The sequence below is a fragment of the Anabrus simplex genome, chromosome 2 (assembly GCF_040414725.1).
Source record: "Anabrus simplex isolate iqAnaSimp1 chromosome 2, ASM4041472v1, whole genome shotgun sequence".
Lineage (NCBI taxonomy): Eukaryota > Metazoa > Arthropoda > Insecta > Orthoptera > Tettigoniidae > Anabrus > Anabrus simplex.
In genome coordinates, this window is record NC_090266.1 from 700,813,350 (window position 1) to 700,834,866 (window position 21,517).

Sequence of the window (21,517 nt, forward strand, 5' to 3'; positions counted from 1 at the left end):
GATTTTCATAAGTAGACAAACGTAAGTTCCTGTATGTGACGAGAGATGGTTTGTTATGACAAGCTTATCGCCTAAAAGTGAGCCACAGAGCGTGGACACAGTACTTCCAAGCACTCTATTAAACATTCTTTTACAAATTCACTATCACTAAAGGGTCGCCCACTTTTTGCAACTTTCAGAGCAACAATAGCCCATAACGTGCTCGAACTGCGCCTTCTACTGTAAAGTGTTGGGTTCAAGTATCTGTGTGACAGGGAGATAAAATAATTAACTTTGTGGTTTTTTGCTTTTGCAATAGGTTTTATGGCAACGATGGGAAAGGAAAAGGCTAGGAATGGGAAGGAAGAAGCCATGGCATTAATTAAGGAACAGCCCCAGCATTTTCTTGGTTTCAAAATGGGAAATCACGGAAAACCATCTTCAGCGTTGCCGACAGTGGGGTTCGAACCCACTATCTCCCAGATGCAAGCTCACAGCTGAGCTCCCCTAACCGCGCCGCCAACTCACCCGGTGTGTTTTCTTAGCAGCACATTTAAGTCTAATTCTAAACAGTTCTTAATAATACAAAACCAAAAACGAAAACAGATCTCCTAGACTGCATGGTTAAAACAATTCCTAATGAGTAAGTGATTACTTATCTCTGAAGAACGTGGCAATTCCGATTTTAACTTAGCAATTTGTTCGGTTCTTGCTGCACCAACAATGTCATCATAGGTGGAAACATGTTTATTGTGGTAGTGTCGTCGAACAGTTGAAGACTTTACACTTAAAATGGCATGACAAATTAAACATTGAGCTTTCCCTTCAGTACTGAGAACAAAATATGAATCCACCCTTGAAGGATTATACAACATTTTCAACGAAAGAGAAATCAACTGCTCCGCTGTCTGTTCTATCGAATAGATTCCACTGAGAATGACACACACATAGACGGTATGAGAATGAATGTACTGTCTCTTACGTACACATGCACCAACCACTGCGTGAGGTAGGTGGGGAAGGAGGGGAACGGTGCTGCTGAGTGCAGCGCTGGTGCGCCCCAGCACTAAGTGCTCAAGTTGGAAAGGCCTGTCCTAGTGGGTGGGTACAAGATAGGGATCTATGCTCAGATGGCCTTCACTTGAACTGCAATGGTGCAATAAGTGAACTGCAACAAGCGAGGTCTGATTGTTTAGAAGAGTTATAGGGAGGTACTGTACATTCAGGGAAATGGGGTGGACTAAGGAACGGTCATAAGAGAATAGGGAGCTGGAAGGTTGAGTTTTTTTCCTAGCGGATTAATGTCGCACGAATACATCAAAGGTTTTCAGCAATGCACAGATAGAGGAAAGGATTAGTATTGGGAGGGAAGCAGCTGTGGCCTTAATTAAGATAGAGCCCAGCATTTGCATAGTGTGAAAATGGGAAACTATGGAAAACAGGGCTGCTGATGGTAGGATTCGAATCCACCATCTTCCGAATGCTATCTCACAGCTACATGACCCTAACTGCACAGCCAACTCGCTCAGTGGAAGTCAAGTAGGGATGACATAAAATTGTTAGTGTTAAACATTAGAAGTGTCCGACTCGTTGGCTGAATGGTCAGCGTACTGCCCTTCGGTTCAGAGGGTCCGGGGTTCGATTCCCGGCCTGGTCGAGGATTTTAATTGCCTCTGATTAATTCTTCTGGCTCAGGGACTGGGTGTTTAAGTATGTCCCAACACTCTCCTCTTCATATTCAGACAACACACCATACTACAAACTACCACAGTAACACGTAATAGTGATTACATCCCTGAATATAGGGTTGGCGTGAGGGAGGGCATCTGGCCGTAAAACAGGGTCAAATCCATGTATGTGATGAGTTCGCACCCGCGACCCCAAAGGTGTGAGAAAAAGTGGTAGAAATAGAAGAAGCAGCAGCAGTAATAGCAGTAGTGCAAAGAAAGGAACAGAATGAAGTCATTTAATAGATATATAGTGACCAGATATTGTAACAGGAGCTGAATCACAGGCTTTCTTCAATTTGTTGTACTTCGCACTGACACAGGTGGGCCTTATGGCAACAAAGGGATGGGAAAGGGCTAAGAGTGGGAAGGAAACAGTGATGGCCCTAAATAAGGTACAGCCCCAGCATTCGCCTGGTTTGAAAATGGGAAACCACGGAAAACCATCTTTAGGACTGCCGACAGTGAGGTTCAAACCCACTATCTCCTGAACACAAGCTCACATCTGTGCACCCCTAAACGCACGGCCAACTCGCTCGGCTTGACTCATGGCTGAGAAGTAATATTAGGGATGTAGAAACTTTCTCCCGGAACTGGAGTGTTCATCGTAGACAGAATAGGAATGGAAAGAGGGGTAGTACTCATACTGGTGAAAGAATAATTTTTAAGCTACAAAAGAAGTTAAGGATGAGAAACATGAAATTCTAGGTGTGAGGCTCATCTCTAAAGATAATAGGCAACTTGATGTTTTTGGGGTGTACAGACCTGAAAGGATGACTGATGCTTTTATGCAGAATTATTTTGTAAGATAATCAGTTATGTGGCAAATGACACAGAAATGAACATTAATGCAGCAGGTTATCTAAATTTACCAAATGTTAACTGGAAAGGTAATGCAAACGACAGGAAGCATCACCAACAAATGGCAAGTTAATCTGGAAATGACAGCTGAATCAGAAAACAATGGAATCAACTAGAGGGAAAAATCTCCTAGACATTGTGCTGATAAAACCAGATGAGGTCTATAGAAAAACTGAAGTGATAGATGGTATGTTGAGTAATCACACCACAGACTGGTTTGATGCAGCTCCCCATGCCACCATATTCTGTGCTAAACTTTCCATTTCTACAACTGCTACATCCTACATCTGCTATAATCTGCTTGTCATATTCAAACCTCGGTCTACCCCTATCATTCTTACTCCCACACTTCCCTCAAAAACCAACAGCACAAGTCCTGGGTGTCTTAAGATGTGTCCTATCATTCTATCTTTTCTTCTAGTCAAATTTAGCCAAATCGATCTCCTCTCACCAATTTGATTCAGAATCTCTTCATTTGTGATTCAATCTATCCATCTCACCTTCAGCATTCTTCTGTAAGTATAAGTATGGTATAAGTGATCTCAAAGCTGTTTTGTTGTAGTTAAAAATAAATGCTATAGTAAAGGATGTTGTAAAAACAAAGACTATTAGACAAGACCATATGGTTGATAAGAAAGGCACGGGGGAGTTTTTCGAAAGTAATTATGATTAGTGGAAAATAGTAAATAAAAATGTAAAACAGCCTATGGGATTGGTTTAAAGCAATGTTTGAGAAGTGTGAAACCAGATGTGAAAAGGAATTGTAAGGACCAGACCCTCTATACCAGGGCCTCTCAAACGCCAAAAATCTCGCGCGTGCAAATCGAGGCGCAAGAGCTCCGTGCACTGTGCCTTGGCCCCGCTCGGCTCAACGCTTCATCTCTGGGCTACTCGGCTAAGCTCGCCTCAACTCGGCTCGGATTTGGAGCGGTACAGAGCAAGTGACGAAGAGGAAGACAGGGGGAGCAAGTGAGACAGGTGTGGGGAAAGAGAGAGACAGCGCTATTGCTCCAAATCGAGGAGTGGGGGTCTGCACTCTGGTCAACCAAGCAAAGTCGTCTTCTGCACAGTGCATGCACCAGGCGCATGCACCCTGAGAGGCCCTGCTCTATATTATAACAGAGAAATAATGATATAAAGAAGGAGGTGCAGGTTAGAAAGAAACCGAGTTAGGGATGGTTGTGGAAGTAAGGAAAGATAGAAGGAACTTAAAAAGAAATTTAATTTAGCAAAAAAAGTAAGCTATGGTAAACATAATTTGCACTCATATGAACTTCAGGAAGAAAATCAAAGGATAGGTATGGGAACTGTTTTTGGAGACACCAAGGTGCCAGACGTTTGTCCTGCAGGAGTTCTTTAACGTGCCCATAAATCTGCCGATATGAGGCTGATGTATTTGAGCACCTTCAACTATCATGAGGCTAAGCCAAGATCGAACCTGCCGAGTTGGGGTCAGAAGGCCAGCGCCTCAACCGTCTGAGCCACTCAGCCTGGCTGGGTAGTAAAAATCATAATATGATGATAAAGTTGGAATTCAAGAGGACTAATTGAGGCAAATATTCATTTATACGAAGAGGCATTAGGGATTGGAATAATTTATCACAGGATATGTTCGATAAATTTCCAAGTTCTTTTAAATTTTTAAAGAAAAGGAAAGATAATTGATACGGGATCTGCCACCTGGGTGACAGCCATAAATGCACATCAAAGATGATCGGTTAATTGTCTGCACTCTCAAACTGGAAATGTAGATCAAACATCTCTGTTTACTGACTGACCATGCAATGAGGTACAACAGATCACATAAAGTGTGTGTCAAGCGAATTAAAGTAGATAGTGAGGAGCAACTTTATGAGAAGGTTGCCGCTTAAAGCAGAAGGTAGAAAACTGCCACCTTTCATTTCTTCCCATTGGCACTGATGTCGGACTTTATATGGAAGGTCAGATGTTAGTAAATTTCTTCTAAGCATAGCTGAAAGTTGTGTGCGGTCATCACTAGAGCGCAGATTATATGTAATATAAAAATAAGAAATATGTACATAAATATGTAGCTAAAATTGACAAAATATGTGGTTAAATATGTAATAAATCAAAAATATATAACTTAACACCCAAGCTTTTTTTTTTTGCTAGGGGCTTTTTTACGTCGCACCGACACAGATAGGTCTTATGGCGACGATGGGATAGGAAAGGCCTAGGAGTTGGAAGGAAGCGGCCGTGGCCTTAATTAAGGTACAGCCCCAGCCTTTGCCTGGTGTGAAAATGGGAAACCACGGAAAACCATCTTCAGGGCTGCCGATAGTGGGATTCGAACCTACTATCTCCCGGATGCAAACTCACAGCCGCGCGCCTCTACGCGCACGGCCAACTCGCCCGGTACACCCAAGCTTTATTTGATGTAATCTTGTACACAGAAAATGAAACAAACCTGAAAATAGTTAAAGGTGCAGATGTTATTCAACCTCTAATTTTCATTTGGGGGAGCAAATAAGATTTTTTCTCCAAATTTTCTGCAGTCATCAAATGCCTTCTGTCTGTTAGGATGTTCTTATATATATATATATATATATATATATATATATATATAAACCTTTTAGTTCACATGAAGCCACTGGCACGTATTTCAAATAAGGAATGATACTGGAAGATACGTTCTCATTCTTCTCAGCGAATTGTACCCAATACATCTGTCATACTTTGCGTCTTTCTCTGTAGTAGCAGCGACATATCATTGACCCATCCTTCACACTGTACCATTATTTCTTAAGGGATGTACAAACCATCAACATAGCTAAGGGATGCGATTCTTTGACAGAATACTTCACTTTAAATTATTAATTATATTCAGATGTTACAGGTGTACAGGCTTTTTAAACTATTTTCAAGTGTTTAATTAAAAAACTTAAACCATCATAAAATTAGTGAAAAAGAATAGGGATGTAGGCAGAGAAAGTTCGCGCCAGATAGCGCTCGTGTACTACTGGGTAAGCGCAAGGCGATCGTCTTATGTTTCCCCCAGTCAGCTGCGAGTAATGTATAGAATGTGACCGAGTGTTCTGAGCTAAAGCCGATTGTATCTTCTCTAATTTTACTCCAAGACTATATTAATTAATTGTATAGGTATATTCCCTAGCATATTATGGATGATTTTCAGCGTTTAAGCCTTAAACAGCTGCAAAATGAGCTACGGACCAGAAAAGCTAAAACTAGCGGGAGGAAGGAAGAATAACTACAGCGGTAATTAGAAAATTATAACACGCTTTATTATCCAAATAATGAATAGGATTCAGCATGCCTTTTCCTGAAGATTACAATTACTTGAGTATTGTGCATTGATAAATATATAAATGTACCTCCACAAGACTTAAATCATAAATATATATATTTAAACAAGCACTTGCTCCCCTTGCTTATGGACTTCGATTCATGTATTCTTTTTAGGTTGATGGCTTACATGAAACTGAAGATACAGCCTTTGTCCACCACCAAAGGCATGTGAATATTCTTGAGTTTCCCAGAGCCGGTTCTTTTGAATATTTTGGCCATCAACCATAAGGTGAAGATCACGATCACAAATTTTCACATGATGGATTACTTCGTATTTAGAAAATCGAAAATAGATGGAGCACCTGTTTCCAACTACAAATCATTGTGTTATGCTAGATACAGACTTTTCAGTGAAAAGTGTTTTGTTTATAAAAGGTTAATTTCAATCGGGTGAAATTCTAAAATGCAGTGCTGTGAAATCCAAGTACACAAAACATAAGACCTATAATGTGAAGGTTATTTTAGGATTACCTGGTGACATTGTAGGAGGGGAATGTGAAAGTTTTGCTGGAGCAGGCCCCAAGGCATGTTGTAAGCATATTGCTGCTGTAAGCTACGCATTAGAGCACTTCCCCATGACTGGTATTATTCAGTGTTCAGAAACATGCAGCTAAAATGTATAAACTATTCAGCATCCCTCTACCAAACGGTTGAGGCCAGTTAGCCCTATGAAAGTGGAATGTATGCCCTTGGAACAAGTTTGCTATGTATAATCTCAGTTGCACCAGTTATAACTCTAGTCCAGGGGTATTTCTGTCTAAAAGCAACCCTTTAAATTGGCAGCACATGAAATTAATCCAAACATTAAATATTCTCCAAACAGTAGTTTTATGGATTCCGAAGTTAAGGCCTGGTTCCTTGTCAGATTTGTTGGTCCTTAGCTTCATAACTGTCAAGAAGAAACAAAGTCTGGGTTCAAGAGGGAATATCAGTAAATTGTATCTGTTTTCTTCCAGAACAGCAAACGCCAGCTTACAATGTTGGACGTCTACAAACCCTGTATAAAGCAATATGGCATCACGATTACGCATTGTTTGCTCAAAAAACAAATTACCTGTAGTAGTTTTTGATTGCTGATGTCTTTGAAAATGAGAGTCACAAATGTAACATTCACTTCTTCAGGTATATTCACGATTTCTTCCCATACTTCAAAGGAGGTTATTTCTGCATATTCCGATATTGTAGGTTTATCGTGGTAATCCGGCAATTTTCTGGTGTATGGCCTCTTCCTTGTTTTTGTTATGTTCATGGTCCACGGAAAAAGCGATGGAACAGCGCCCGGTTTTAATCTTGCTCCCTCACCTTTAAATACAAACGCATAAATTCGCTGGTTATCAAAATGCCTAAATCAGTTTGTGGGTCGAAAATAGGAATTATTTCCCTTCGTAAATCGCACTTACCCAACAAAGTTTTCATGAAATCACCGGGTTTAAAATAATGGGAACACACTTTAATATTTTCAGTCAGATTCTTCTCACCGAAATTTTTCCTTCTAATAGCATGTACCATTTCGTCCTCATTTCTTTATTTTGTGGAAACTGGTGAAACGAAAAAGAATGGGCTTCCCTGATTTTTTTTTCAAAGAGGAACACTGCAACAGCTCGGCATAGTCACGAAAATAACAATTTAAGCAACTTAAATTCGTGGATATTTACTGTAGCAGCATGAGTACAGAGGAGACAAATGAAGAGCGCATTGCGCTTACCCAGTATAACAGCAGTGCGCTCTATCGGTGCTAGTTCTATACATCCCTATTGTTTTCTTTCGTATGCGCAATATCCCTCAAAATATTTAAAATATGTAATACTTATCAAAATATTTATTATGCATCGAAATATGTAAAAATACGTATCTTTAAACTCCTGAAATAATGGTCCTTTTAGTGTGATTTGCCGACATTTAAGCTTTTCTTGTACCTACATATATGGGAACAGAACATATAATTACATATAATCCGGGCTCTAGTCATCACTATCGAGCTCTGCTTTGAAAAATGCTTCTTAACGATTACTGGCATCATTTAACAGTGCCAAACTCAATTTTGCATGAAACAAGTTTGTATAAGAGAATGACTTCCTGATTTCTTGCTTGCTTGTTTAGTATTTGTTTGTTTGTTTGTTTGTTTGAAGTTTAAAAACTTACATTTTGTTTTAAATTTCAAAATATTAGATCTCTCTTTAATAAACTGTTAAGGACCATCACTCTGAGAAAGGAAACATCAAGCAACTTGTAATACAGCAGTCAGTACCTGTATTTTCAAAGCATGAGCTCCAACAGCAGAAATAATCACCACAAAGTACAGGGATAGGAAACAATGAATGGCTCCGAAGTTCATATCACACCGACAACACAAACAGCAATGCCTGTGATGACAGACTTGGGCTTTTTGTGTGAAGATGAAGAAATAATAATAATAATAATAATAATAATAATAATAATAATAATAATAATAATAATAATAATAATAATAATAATAATAATAATAATAATAATAATAATAATAATAATAATATCATCATCATCATCTCCCCTTATCCAGATTTATCTGGGTCAGAACAAATATAATTCCTCCCTATTTTACCTGGTCTCCCCACTGCCCCTCATCAAACATGTGCACCTGTCTAGGTCCAGCTGCCTAACTGTATGCTGTTCTTATTAAATCCACCTTCCCCAGTTTCTTATTTTCCTTCATTTATTATTCTGATATGTCTAGATCACTTCAGTCCATTTCTTCTCCCATTTATCACTTAATGTGTCAAACTTTATTTCTGTATATTGTAAAATCAATCAATCAATCAATCAATCAATCAATCAATCAATCAATCAATCAATCAATCAATCAATCAATCAATCTCTCTGTCTTGAATGCGCCTCGTACATTATTTCTTTGGCCTCCACTACTGTATATCTTTGTTTCACTGTAGATTATGTGCCGTGTGGTTAAAAAAAAGTCATATCTGACCAGTCATTAGAAGTCTTGCTATGGTAACAGCAGACCATAAATCCAGTAAGTCTACGCCAATTTAAAACTGACAGTAAATGCCTGTTACACAGAGATCATACGTCAATGAAACTTGTACATTTAATCTTTGCATTCATCAGGGTTTTTTTTTTTTTTTTCAAGTTGCTTTATGTTAAACCAACACAAATACGTCTTATGGCGACGATGGGATAGGAAAGGGCTGGGAGTGGGAAGGAAGCAGCCTGTCCTTAATTAAGGTACAGTCCCACAATTTGCCTGATATGAAAATAGGGTAACTATGGAAAACCATCTTCAGGACTGTCAACAGTGGGGTTCAAACCCACTATCTCCCAAATGCAAGCTCACAGCTGCGCAACCCATAACTGCATGGCCAACTCGCTCATTGTATGCACCAGGAATAAGTCTCTTACATTAATACGAAAACAGTACTTATTATCCTCCTAAGTCAATACATTAGTATCATCTTATAAGACGAGTGTTAATTAGACATGTTTCAGTCGCTACGAGTCATCTTCAGTAAAACACCTTGAATTAAAACGACATTAAGAATAAAATTATGGAATGTACATTAAAATACTGCAAAAGTTCATAAGGTAAAATGGAAGGTATAAATGGGCATGTTATCTCGTATGTTCTGATTCGCAATGTAGCGAGGCTTAGTCTTGTCCATAAATAAAAAATTTGAATACTTTCTGTCCAGATGTCTCTATAGTAGGTCAGAGGTTTCAATTATACATTATGTGTTCTCATGAGAGGAACCATCAATTAACTATAATCTGTAATGGAATTTTTAAATTACTTAGAAATGAATGTGAATAAAGCTAGATGTCTCAGCTAACTGCGTTTAACTTACGATCTGTTGCCCACTTGACCGTCCTGCGTCCGCTGATTACGGAGTTTCACTTCTGACTGCTATGTTCTTAGAAGTGAGGTACAGGTAGGACTGTTGGAAGGGAGTGGTGTGGAGGGGGAGTGGTGTGGAGGGGGAGGGTGTGACTTGTGGGAGTCTGGTGGAAGTTCCTGGACATGTATTTTTTTTTGCTAGTGGCTTTACATCACACCGACACAGATAAGGTCTTATGGCGACGATGGGATAGACAAGGCCTAGGAGTTGGATGAAGCGCCATGGTCTTAATTAAGGTACACCCCAGCATTTGCCTGGTGTGAAAATGGGAAACCACGGAAAACCATCTTCAGGGCTGCCGACAGTGGGATTCGAACCCACTATCTCCCGGATGCAAGCTCACAGCCGCGCGCCCCTAACCGCACGGCCAACTCGCCCGGTTCCTGGACTTGTGTGCTGTGGGTGGGGCTTATTCCAATTGTGATTTTATAAGATGATACTAATGTATTGAATGACTTAGGAGGATAATAAATACTATTGTGGTATTAATGTAAGAGTTCTACCATCAATACGGATAAAATGAAGTTTGTGTTGTTTGAGTCATCAGTCCATAGACTGGTTTGATGCAGCCCTCCATGCCACCCTATCCTGTGCTAACCTTTTCATTTCTACGTAACTACTGCATCCTACATCTGCTCTAATCTGCTTGTCACATTCATATCTTGGTCTACCCCTACCGTTCTTACCCCCTACACTTCCTTCAAAAACCAACTGAACAAGTCCTGGGTGTCTTAAGATGTGTCCTATCATTCTATCTCTTCTTCTTGTCAAATTTAGCCAAATCGATCTCCTCTCACCAATTCGATTCAGTATCTCTTCATTCGTGATTCGATCTATCCATCTCACCTTCAGCATTCTTCTGTAACACCACATTTCAAAAGCTTCTATTCTCTTTCTTTCTGAGCTAGTTATCATCCATGTTTCACTTCCATACAATGCCACGCTCCACACGAAAGTCTTCAAAAACATCTTTCTAATTCCGATATCAATGTTTGAAGTGAGCAAATTTCTTTTCTTAAGAAAGCTCTTCCTTGCTTGTGCTAGTCTGCATTTTATGTCCTCCTTACTTCTGCCATCGTTAGTTATTTTACTACCCAAGTAACAATATTCATCTACTTCCTTTAAGACTTCATTTCCTAACCTAATATTTCCTGCATCACCTGCCTTCGTTCGACTGCACTCCATTACTTTTGTTTTGGACTTATTTATTTTCATCTTGTACTCCTTACCCAAGACTTCATCCATACCATTCAGCAACTTCTCGAGATCTTCTGCAGTCTCAGATAAAATAACATCATCGGCAAATCTCAAGGTTTTGATTTCCTCTCCTTGGACTGTGATTCCCTTTCCAAATTTCTCTTTGATTTCCTTTACTGCCTGTTCCATGTAAACATTGAAAAGGAGAGGGGACAAACTGCAGCCTTGCCTCACTCCTTTCTGGATTGCTGCTTCTTTTTCAAAGCCCTCGATTCTTATCACTGCAGACTGATTTTTATACAGATTGTAGATAATTCTTCGTTCTCGGTATCTGATCCCTATCACCTTCAGAATCATAAATAGCTTGGTCCAATCAACATTATCGAATGCCTTTTCTAGATCTACGAATGCCATGTACGTGGGCTTGTCCTTCTTGATTCGATCCTCTAAGATCAGACGTAAAGTCAGGATAGCTTCACGTGTTCCTACATTTCTTCTGAAGCCAAAGTGATCTTCTCCCAACTCAGCTTCAACTTGTTTTTCCATTCTTCTGTAAATAATACGTGTTAAAATTTTGCAGGCATGAGATACTAAACTAATGGTGCGGTAGTTTTCACACCTGTCAGCACCGGCTTTCTTGGGAATAGGTATAACAACATTCTGCTGAAAATCGGATGGGACTTCTCCTGTCTCATACATCTTGCACACTAAATGAAATAACCTTGCCATGCTGGTTTCTCCTAAGCCAGTCAGTAATTCAGAGGGAATGTCATCAATTCCAGGTGCCTTGTTCCTATTGAGGTCACTCACAGCTCTGTCAAACTCTGACCTCAAAACTGGGTCTCCCTTTTCATCAGCATCAACAGACTCTTCATGTTCCAGAACCAAATTATCTACATCTTTACCTTGATACAACTGTTGGATATGCTCCTGCCATCTTTCTGCTTTGTCTTCTTTCCCTAGAAGTGGTTTTCCATCTGAGCTCTTAATATTCATACACCTATATTTCCTTTCTCCAAAGGTTTCCTTGATTTTCCTGTATGCAGCATCTACCTTTCCCAGGACCATACAGCCTTCGACATCCTTGCATTTCTCCTTCAGCCATTCTTCCTTAGCTGCCTTGCACTTTCTATCCACTTCATTCTTTAATCGCCTGTATTCTTTTCTGCCCTCTTCATTTCTAGCATTCTTGTATTTTCGTCGTTCATCAATCAGGTCTAGTATCTCCTGAGTTATCCACTGATTCTTAGTTGATCTTTTCTTCCTTCCTAACATTTCTTCAGCAGCCCTACTGACTTCATTTTTCATGACTCTCCACTCTTCCTCTATGGTGTTTCCTTCAGCCTTTTCATTTAGTCCTTGTGCAACATGTTCCTTGAAACAATCCCTCACATTCTTTTCTTTCAACTTGTCTAGATCCCATCTTTTTGCATTCTTTCCTCTCTTCAATTTCTTCAACTTCAGATGGCATTTCATGACCAACAAGTTGTGGTCAGAGTCCACGTCTGCTCCTGGGAAAGTTTTGCAATCCAACACCTGGTTTCTTAATCTCTGCCTAATCATAATGAAGTCTATTTGATACCTTCCAGTGTCTCCAGGTCTCGTCCACGTATACAGCCGTCGTTTGTGGTGTTTGAACCAAGTATTGGCAAGGACTAAATTATGGTCAGTGCAGAATTCAACCAGACGACTTCCTCTTTCGTTCCTTCATCCCAATCCAAATTCTCCTACTGTACTACCTTCTCTTCCTTGGCCTACCACTGCATTCCAGTCTCCCATCACAATTAGATTCTCGTCACCTTTTACATATTGTATTAAATCTTCTATCTCCTCATATATTCTTTCGATTTCTTCATCATCTGCTGAACTAGTAGGCATATAGACCTGCACTATTGTGGTGGGCATTGGTTTGGTGTCTATCTTGACGACAATAATTCTTTCACTATGCTGGTCGTAGTAGCTTACCCGCTGCCCTATTTTCTTATTCATTATTAAACCAACTCCTGCATTTCCTCTGTTTGATTTTGTGTTGATAATTCGGTAGTCGCCTGACCAAAAATCTTGTTCTTCCTGCCAACGTACTTCACTTATGCCAACTACATCTAACTTTAGCCTATCCATCTCCCTTTTCAGATTCTCTAACCTACCACAACGATTCAAACTTCTAACATTCCACGCTCCGACTCGCAGAATGTCAGTATCCATCTTCCTGATGATCGCCCCCTCTCGTGTAGTCCCCACCCGGAGATCCGAATGGGGGACTAGTTTACCTCCGGAATATTTTACCCGGGAGGAAGCCATCATCAGTACATCATTCATACAGAGAGAGCTGCATGTCCTCGGGAGTTAGTTACGGCTGTAGTTTCCCGTTGCTTTCAGCCGTGTAGCAGTATCAACACAGCTAAGCCATGTTGAGTATTATTACAAGGCCGTATCAGTCAATCATCCAGACTGCCGCCCTTGCAACTACCGAAAGGCTGCTACCGCCCTTTCGATGAAATGAAGTTTATGGTCTGTAATCAAAAATATGTAGCATGGTAGTATATAGCAGATAATGAATTACTTTCCACACCGTATGTTGTAAGAATCCCAACTAACCTTGAAAATTTTAATTCCAACTTCCATTAGCAGTGACCTTTTAACTGATACACTTTGGTTGAAACTTTGACACTGTAAAGTCATTGTTGTAATTGTTGTACAAGTTTTGAATTTCAGCAGCAATTTTGTTTTTCTACTCACTAACTTATGTCTTGATAGCATATTCAAAACTGATTGGTTTTACTTAAAATACTGTCATACTTAAGCCCAATCTTTAAAATTTAATGCATGAAAAATAATTAAAAGAAAAGAAGATACAATATGTCAACTGAAATAAAGAATCCATATTCCTGCAATATGTCAAAAGAAACAATTCCGAAATATTTCATAGTAAGAAGCTGCTGTTCCTTTTATCAGGACATAATACTGAGAAAGAACTCTGTCCAAAATGTCAGAATTTGAAGCGTTGATAGTTGTTAAAATGAACTACTACTGTTTTGATGAAATATGAACTCACCAGGTCTGGGAGCCAAAGCCATACCACATAAGTTGCAGCATCTCAAACACAAGTCCAACCATAATAGTATGTTTACTACCAAGCGAACGCATCAAGAAGCCAAGAACAATCTGAGCTCCCACAGATAATATTCCCACTGTGGCAATGAAAACAGCCACCATGACCACACTGAAATCCATAACCTGAAAACGACAGGAAAAGTAATTTACTCTCATCGAATAATTCTCAGCAATAATTACAAAACTAATAAAAATAAACAGACGACCAAACATCAGAGACTTTTGTAGCTACTGTCATTGTAACAGCAGGCATTTTCAAAATATTAAGCAACATTATGTAATGTGGCATAGGGTTGCCACCATTTACCAAACATAACACAGTACGTCACTGAAAATATGGAACATATTTTGGAAGTAACGGACACTGATCTGAGACCAGGATTAAATTGACATATTTCTTCCAGTTGTATTTGCTATTTGACTCTTCTGTCTTAAAATCATCAGATTTTATCATGGTATGGAATTCTTGACATGATGTTTTCATATTTGGTGAAATCAGAAGTTCACTCCTTATTAGTGATGCTAACATTGATTTCCTGCTTCAGTCCACTTGTTTGCCATCAAGGAGAATATACTTCAAGAAATGCATTCAAACCAGAAACACTAATCACAAAACACCCCATTTGTTCAAGTTTCTTAAGTTTATACACTTCATTATGCTTTGTAAACAATTTTACCCACTTCTGCGATGGATCTTCACCAGATTCCAGGATGTCCACAGGAGCGTCAATCACCTTGGTTAAATGAACACATCCAATTGCACCTTTCAGATAAGACAAATGAATGCTTTTCTTCAAATTGAACACTAGTAACTTTGCAGCAATATGGTCTTCAAAGATATCATATGACCAGAGGAGATATTTTAGAGAATCTTAAAACTAACTTCCCTCTAACATTTCTCCCCTACTTCCTTACATTTATTCACCAAAAATAAAGGGCAACAACAGATAATTTACAACACATCATTTTTGCCTAAACTATGGGGACCTTCCATACAATACAGGACAGGTAGCAACCCTAGTGACATAACATCCAAAAAATGTACAACAATATGGATACTATGAAATATTTCATAAAATAATTAATTGCTGACATAACCCAGAATGAACTAGGAACAATTCCTGATACATTAAAATCAAAGTAACTGCATGCATCTACACAGTACTAATAAGCAATATTCACTGTGCAGTATTACAACATTTAATAAACATATCTCAAATTCATGTGACTGAATAAGAAAATAACACAGTGAAAGAGCAACTTATTTAGACAAGGACATTGAAGACACACACAATTTGTCACCCAGTATCATTCCGGTTTACACCATAACCATCTTCTCTTATCAGATTCTCTCTTCCTTCCTTGCCAAAGAATCTCCACACAAACCTGGCCTACAATGGCCTACTTATGTTCAAAGGACGTTTTTATCCACCAATCCTACCCTATTCTACTGACCTGTGGCTTCTTCCATTATAACCAGAATTCATACAAGACATGTAATATTCATCAAGTAGACAATATTTAACTAGTCTCACTTCACATCACAGTAATGAAATCTACCATATCAAAGGCATCGTGACTGCTCTGCCATCATTGTCCTCAGCCAACTCTACCATAATAGTCATACCATGGATGATGATGCTTGTTGTTTAAAGGGGCCTAACATCTAAGGTCATCGGCCCCTAATGGTACGAGATGGACAACATGAGATGATAATTAAAATATTAAAATGTATCCACTGACTAGAATTTAAAATAAATGGTGATGAAAAATGATTATGAAATTACAACAATCAGTGGAACTAATTTGCAATGCCCTATTTTCTAATAAAAATATAGAAAATAGAGGTAATAATGGAATAAGGCATTGGCTGGAAGTACAGATATATATAATTCATGTTAGAAGTTAAAATAACACATTAAAATACAAAAACACGAATTAAAATAGAGTCAAAGGGATTAAAAGCGCAGTTAACACAAATACACAAAGGACATTATTACACGCGATAAAAAAGACACTATCCCTCATAAAACAGATGACGAGGTCTGCTGACCGCTCGTCATCTCGCAGGATGAGGGAGATGGTACTCGGGAGTGTTAGCCTATGGCGTAGATCGACCAGGTCCACGCACTCCGTAAGGACGTGTACCACGGTAAGATGATTGCCGCAAGCCTTTCAATAAATTGGAGTGCGTTAGTATATCGTGGTCGATCTGAAGACGACATAATACCACTGCAAATATGTAGGTGGATGGTCCACCTAGTCAATACTAAATATTAATTATTTATATTTATTTACATAAGTCTAGTACATTGTTTCGAGAATCTTAATACATTCCCTTCATCAGCTAGTCAAATTAAAATTCCTGTACACAAAAAGCCCTAATTAAAAGGGGGGGGGGCATTAAGAAATCCAAAACTATTGCCAATACAATTTGACATTTTAAAAATCGAAGAGTGGATGCATGGAATTGAATTCCATCCAGTCGAATACGATAAAACACAGTAGAATAAAGTCTGTATGAATTAAAATATTGAGCACTATGTTCTTGTTGTGGCGTTAGATCACTGTGTACTTGATGATCCGATGATTTCTTGTAAAATTCAATTAGAGTAAAGAATAAAATAAAATAGTGCAAAAACTTTTTGTCATGCCAAAACCATCCATTAATGGGTGTGTTATGCAGCCAGGTGATATCAATGATCAATAAAATGATACAAGAAGTACGTGAGGCTGTCATGTAACTATTAACGATATATAGAATCAGTCGCCGAACAACTTCAGCCGCTTTTATATATCCTTAATAGTTACATGACAGCCTCACGTACTTCTTGTATCATTTTATTGATCATTTTAAGCTCATATCACCTGGCTGCATAACACACCCATTAATGGATGGTTTCGGCATGACAAAAAGTTTTTGCACTATTTTATTTTATTCCTAACTCCAATTGAATTGTACAAGAAATCATCAGATCATTAAGTACACAGTGATCTAAAGAACATAGTGCTCAATATTTTAATTCATACAGACTTTATTCTATTGTGTTTTATTGTATTCAACTGGATAGAATTAAATTCCATGCATTCACTCTTCGATTTTTAAAATGTCAAATTGTATTGGCAATAGTTTTGGATTTCTTAATGGGGGCCCCCCTTTTAATTAGGTCTTTTTGTGTACAGGAATTTTAATTTTAATTTGACTACCTGATGAATGGAATGTATTAAGATTCTCAAAACATGTACTAGACTTACATAAATATAAATAATTAATATTTAGTATTGACTAGGCAGACCATCCACCTACATATTTGTTGTGATCAAGTCAATACGAATCAAATACCGGCCACTATGGTAAAGATTATTAATAATAATACCACTGCTTCCCTCTGAAAAGCCCGAAGGGATGTCCTCCATACCTTTGTTGTACCTTTTATTGCTCTCAGCTTATTGGGAATTGGAGTGGCCAGCCATTTCATCTCCCAATGGGACATAACCAAATGTCTCAGCTGAGAGTGAATATCACTTGCTGGAACCTTATAAGGTAACGGGGGGGAGTGTAACTGCCTCCTTGGCAGCCTTCTCTGCTAACTTGTTTCCCTCTACACCCATGTGGCCTGGGAGCCACATAAACGTGATTCTGGTGCCAGCATTTGAACACCCGGCCAGCAGGTCCTGGATCCGCTGCACCAGAGGATGCCGAGAGAAACAGGTATCAATAGACTGTACCGAGCTCAAGGAGTCAGTACACAGAAGAAAGTGACGGTGCTCATTGGTCAGTGCGTACCGCAGAGCTTCACAGATAGCATAGAGCTCTGCTGTGTACACACTACAGGTTTCTGGGAGAACAAAAAGAATCCTATCAGTGCCGACAACGAACGCACAGCCCACTTTCGTGTCTGTTCTCGAACCATCCGTGTAAACGACGACTGACCCTGGATACCGGCCAACAATGGACAAGAAGAGCCTCCCATAAATCGAAGGGTGCGTGTTTTCCTTTGGGCCAGTGTGCAGATCTAGGATTATTTCAGGGTGTGTATTATCCATGGAGGTACCCCACTTGGTTGTCTGACAAGGCAAGGAACCGAAGGTACATCAAACAATCCGTGACTGCTATCCAAGCGTATTCCAACTGGCTACGTTGCTCGAGGACAAGCAGCGTACAGCCGATGGTGTCCATTGTTGAATACACAAGGATAGCTCAGGTGAAGTGGCATCTGTCGCAAATTTGCAGCATACGAGAGAAGCACTTGCTGGCGCCTCAGGTGTAAAGGTGGCACACCAGATTCAGCGAGCAGGCTAGTAATGGCTTGTTCAAAAAGCTCTCGTCGCCAACCTAACCCTGCTGTGGTGGATGCTGTTCAGTGTCGCAAGGACGCTTGGTCTTGCTGAGCCAAATGGTGCACTGCTGCAGTCTAGCCTGGATAAAATATGTGTCTTATAGAATCGTAGGAGGACCGTGCGGTCAGCTCCCCAAGTAGTGCTGCTAAGAAACTTCATGATATTCAGCTTCTTGGTGCATTGCACTTTTAACTGCCGCATGTGTGACTCACACGATAAATTGATATCGAAAAGGAGCCCAAGAAATCGGTGTCAATTACGGGAAGAGTGACATTCCCCAAATAAAGCTCAGGTGGCGGGTGAAAAGTGCGTTGCCGACAAAAGTGGACAACAGAGGTCTATGCGGTGGAAAACCGAAAGCCGTGTTCTAAGGTCCACTGTTCCACTCTCCTGATGGCTTGTTGTAATTGTCGCTCTGCGACTGCCATATTACGCGACCTATAGTGCAGAGCAAAATAGTACACATAAAGCGACGGTATTACTGCTGAACCAGCAGCAACCTCAATACTGTTCATGGCAATCGCAAACAGAGTGACACTAAGAATCAATCCCTGTGGGGTTGTATTTTCTTGAAGGTGGTATTGCGAATATGCCCTCTCAACTCAGACACAGAATAGACGGAGGGTAAAAAAATTTGCAATAAATACCGGCAAGTTACATCAGAATCTCCATTGATGCAGGACTGAAAGGATACCATATCGCCATGCGGTGTCACAGGCCTTTTCGAAGTCAAACAAAACAGCCACCAAATGCTGTTTCCGGAGAAATGCATCCTGGATAGAACTCTCCAGGCGTACCAGGTGGTCAGCGGTCGAGCGAGCGGCCCGAGATCCACGCTGGTATAATCGATAGTACATGCTATATTTGACTTGGTTTTGTTATCAGTTTGTTTACTGCCGTCATAACATTATTTTTTTATAGTGATAATTTTCTATATCCCTTATTAGCTCGGACAAAAGTCCTTGTTTCTCCAGACACCACATAAGTCGGCAAATTACCATCCTCTCAAATAGCTTACACAAGCTGTTAGTAAGACAAACAGGTCTATAGCTTCCTGCATACTTAGGATTTTTGTCAGGCTCGAGGACAGGAATGACTAACTCTCACCACTGAGACAGAAACTCAACCTATATCCAGATTCGGTTGAAAACATGGAGATATAATAGCCTATCCTCACTAAGGTGTTTCAACATCTGATTATGGACATTGTCCGGCCCAGGGGACATGTCCTCGCAAAGCGCGAAGGTGCTGCGGAGTTCCCACTCCGTAAGGGGCACATTATAGTCCTCAAACTTGAGTGGCAAAACTAATCTGATGACGTACTGCTTCCCGCTTCAGAGTGAAGAAATCACGATGGTAATTCCCGGAACCAGACACATCCGTGAAATGGCAAGATGGTTAGCAATCTAAAGTGGTTCAGTGATGATACTGCCTGCAATGGAAATTCCCAATACAGAAGATGATCCTTGGATACCTGAAATACATCGAAGTTTAGTCCACACTTGAGATGATGGAGTATGTGACGTCATGGACGACGCATCTCTCCTACAAAGCTTTCTTACTTTGGCGAGAAAGAACCTGCGCTTAGCGCAACAGCGTTCTTGGATAGCTGCAGCAAATTTCTTTGTTCCACCAAGGATGAGTTTTCGGCGAGGAGTCCCTGAGAAGGAGGGAATGGACTCCTCGGCAGCAGCAAGGATAACTTGTGTTATGCAATTTATATCACCATTTACGGTCCGCCTGGTCTCGTCATTAAAGACAGCTAGTGACGTGAACTTCGACCAATCAGCATGTTTAAGAATCCATCGAGGAGGAGCCTCGACAGATTTTTGTTTCAACAAAGTAAGAATAATGGGAAAATGGTCACTGTCACAGAGATCATCGTGTGTAATCCACCGAAACAGCAGAACCAACGTTCGGCTGCATAGACTTAAGCTCTGTTACTAATGTTTCCAACTCCCTTCCCCTGGGACAAGGCGTTTCAGAGCCCCATATGGGGTGACGGGCATTAAAATCGCCCAATAAGAGGAAGAAAGGAGGAAGCTGATCTACAGTATAAGATCAGTGACATCATTTATGATAAGAGGGTGGCCTGGTGGAAAATAAATGTTGCACATTGTTGCTATGACAGGCAGCGATAACTGCACCGCAACTGCTTCCAGTGGGGTACTTAGAGGAACCTCTTCGCTATAGGTATCAGAATGAACAAAAATACCCACGCCACTGGACGCCCAGCAAGTATAATATCATTCTGTCAAGTATAGTCAGAATTTCTCAAGACCGTATGATGACCTGGTCTGAAGTTGGTCTCCTGAATAAAGACTATACTCGCCGCAAACTCATTAATGAGGCCTAGGAGTGGGAAGGAAGCATCCGTGGCCTTAATTAAGACACAGCCTCAGCATTTTCCTGGTTTGAAAAAAAATTAAGGTACAGACACAGCATTTGCCTTGTGTGGTAACGGAAAACAACGGAAAACCATCTTCAGCGCTGCCGATAGTGGGGTTAGAATCCCTATCTCCTGAATGCAAGCTCACAGTTTCGCGCCCCTAACTGCACGGCTAACTCGTCCGGTCTAATTTACTCTATTTAGGGCCGGTTCTACCACCTACTGGTAAAGTAGCGCGTAATTTGCCCTCCGCGTAAAAGGATGTTTCCGTCCGACCACTCTCAGGTAGCGCTATCGGCAGCATAAATCGTCGTTACCCGGCGCATAATTTATCGGCCACTTCGAGGGCCCGATAAGACTTTACCTGCCGGGCAAGTTCTGAGAGCTGAACATTATTAGCTGTATTTCCGGTGATATGCAACTCAAATTAGCTTAGTATACTGAACAAAGCAGTATACTGTAACAGTGATCGATATTGTATTGCAGGATTTTGAACATTAATGCTTCCCTTTAGTTGCAACGGTCACACCAGCCTCTCGCATCGGTAGCGCAGGGAACACATTTTATACGTCAAGCTTTCGTAAAGAAACTCTAAAAGGATATAAAATCAAAATCTATTTGGAAATCATTTCAAATGGGCTTTAATTTTCTACTTTTTAGTTTTCGGACACGAGATATACATTACTGTATGTATC

At 40.1% G+C, this 21,517-nt stretch overlaps 1 protein-coding gene across 3 annotated transcripts in view; it reads right to left on the reverse strand.

Moving 5' to 3' along the window:
* Positions 1 to 21,517, reverse strand: part of LOC136864384 (hippocampus abundant transcript 1 protein) — a 262,341-nt gene that overhangs the window by 67,742 nt on the left and 173,082 nt on the right. For all 3 annotated transcript variants that reach the window (XM_067141316.2, XM_067141315.2, XM_067141314.2), the window contains one exon: positions 14,034 to 14,215. In XM_067141316.2, coding sequence (XP_066997417.1) covers positions 14,034 to 14,215 — 182 coding nt within the window. The remainder of the gene's footprint in view (positions 1 to 14,033; positions 14,216 to 21,517) is intronic.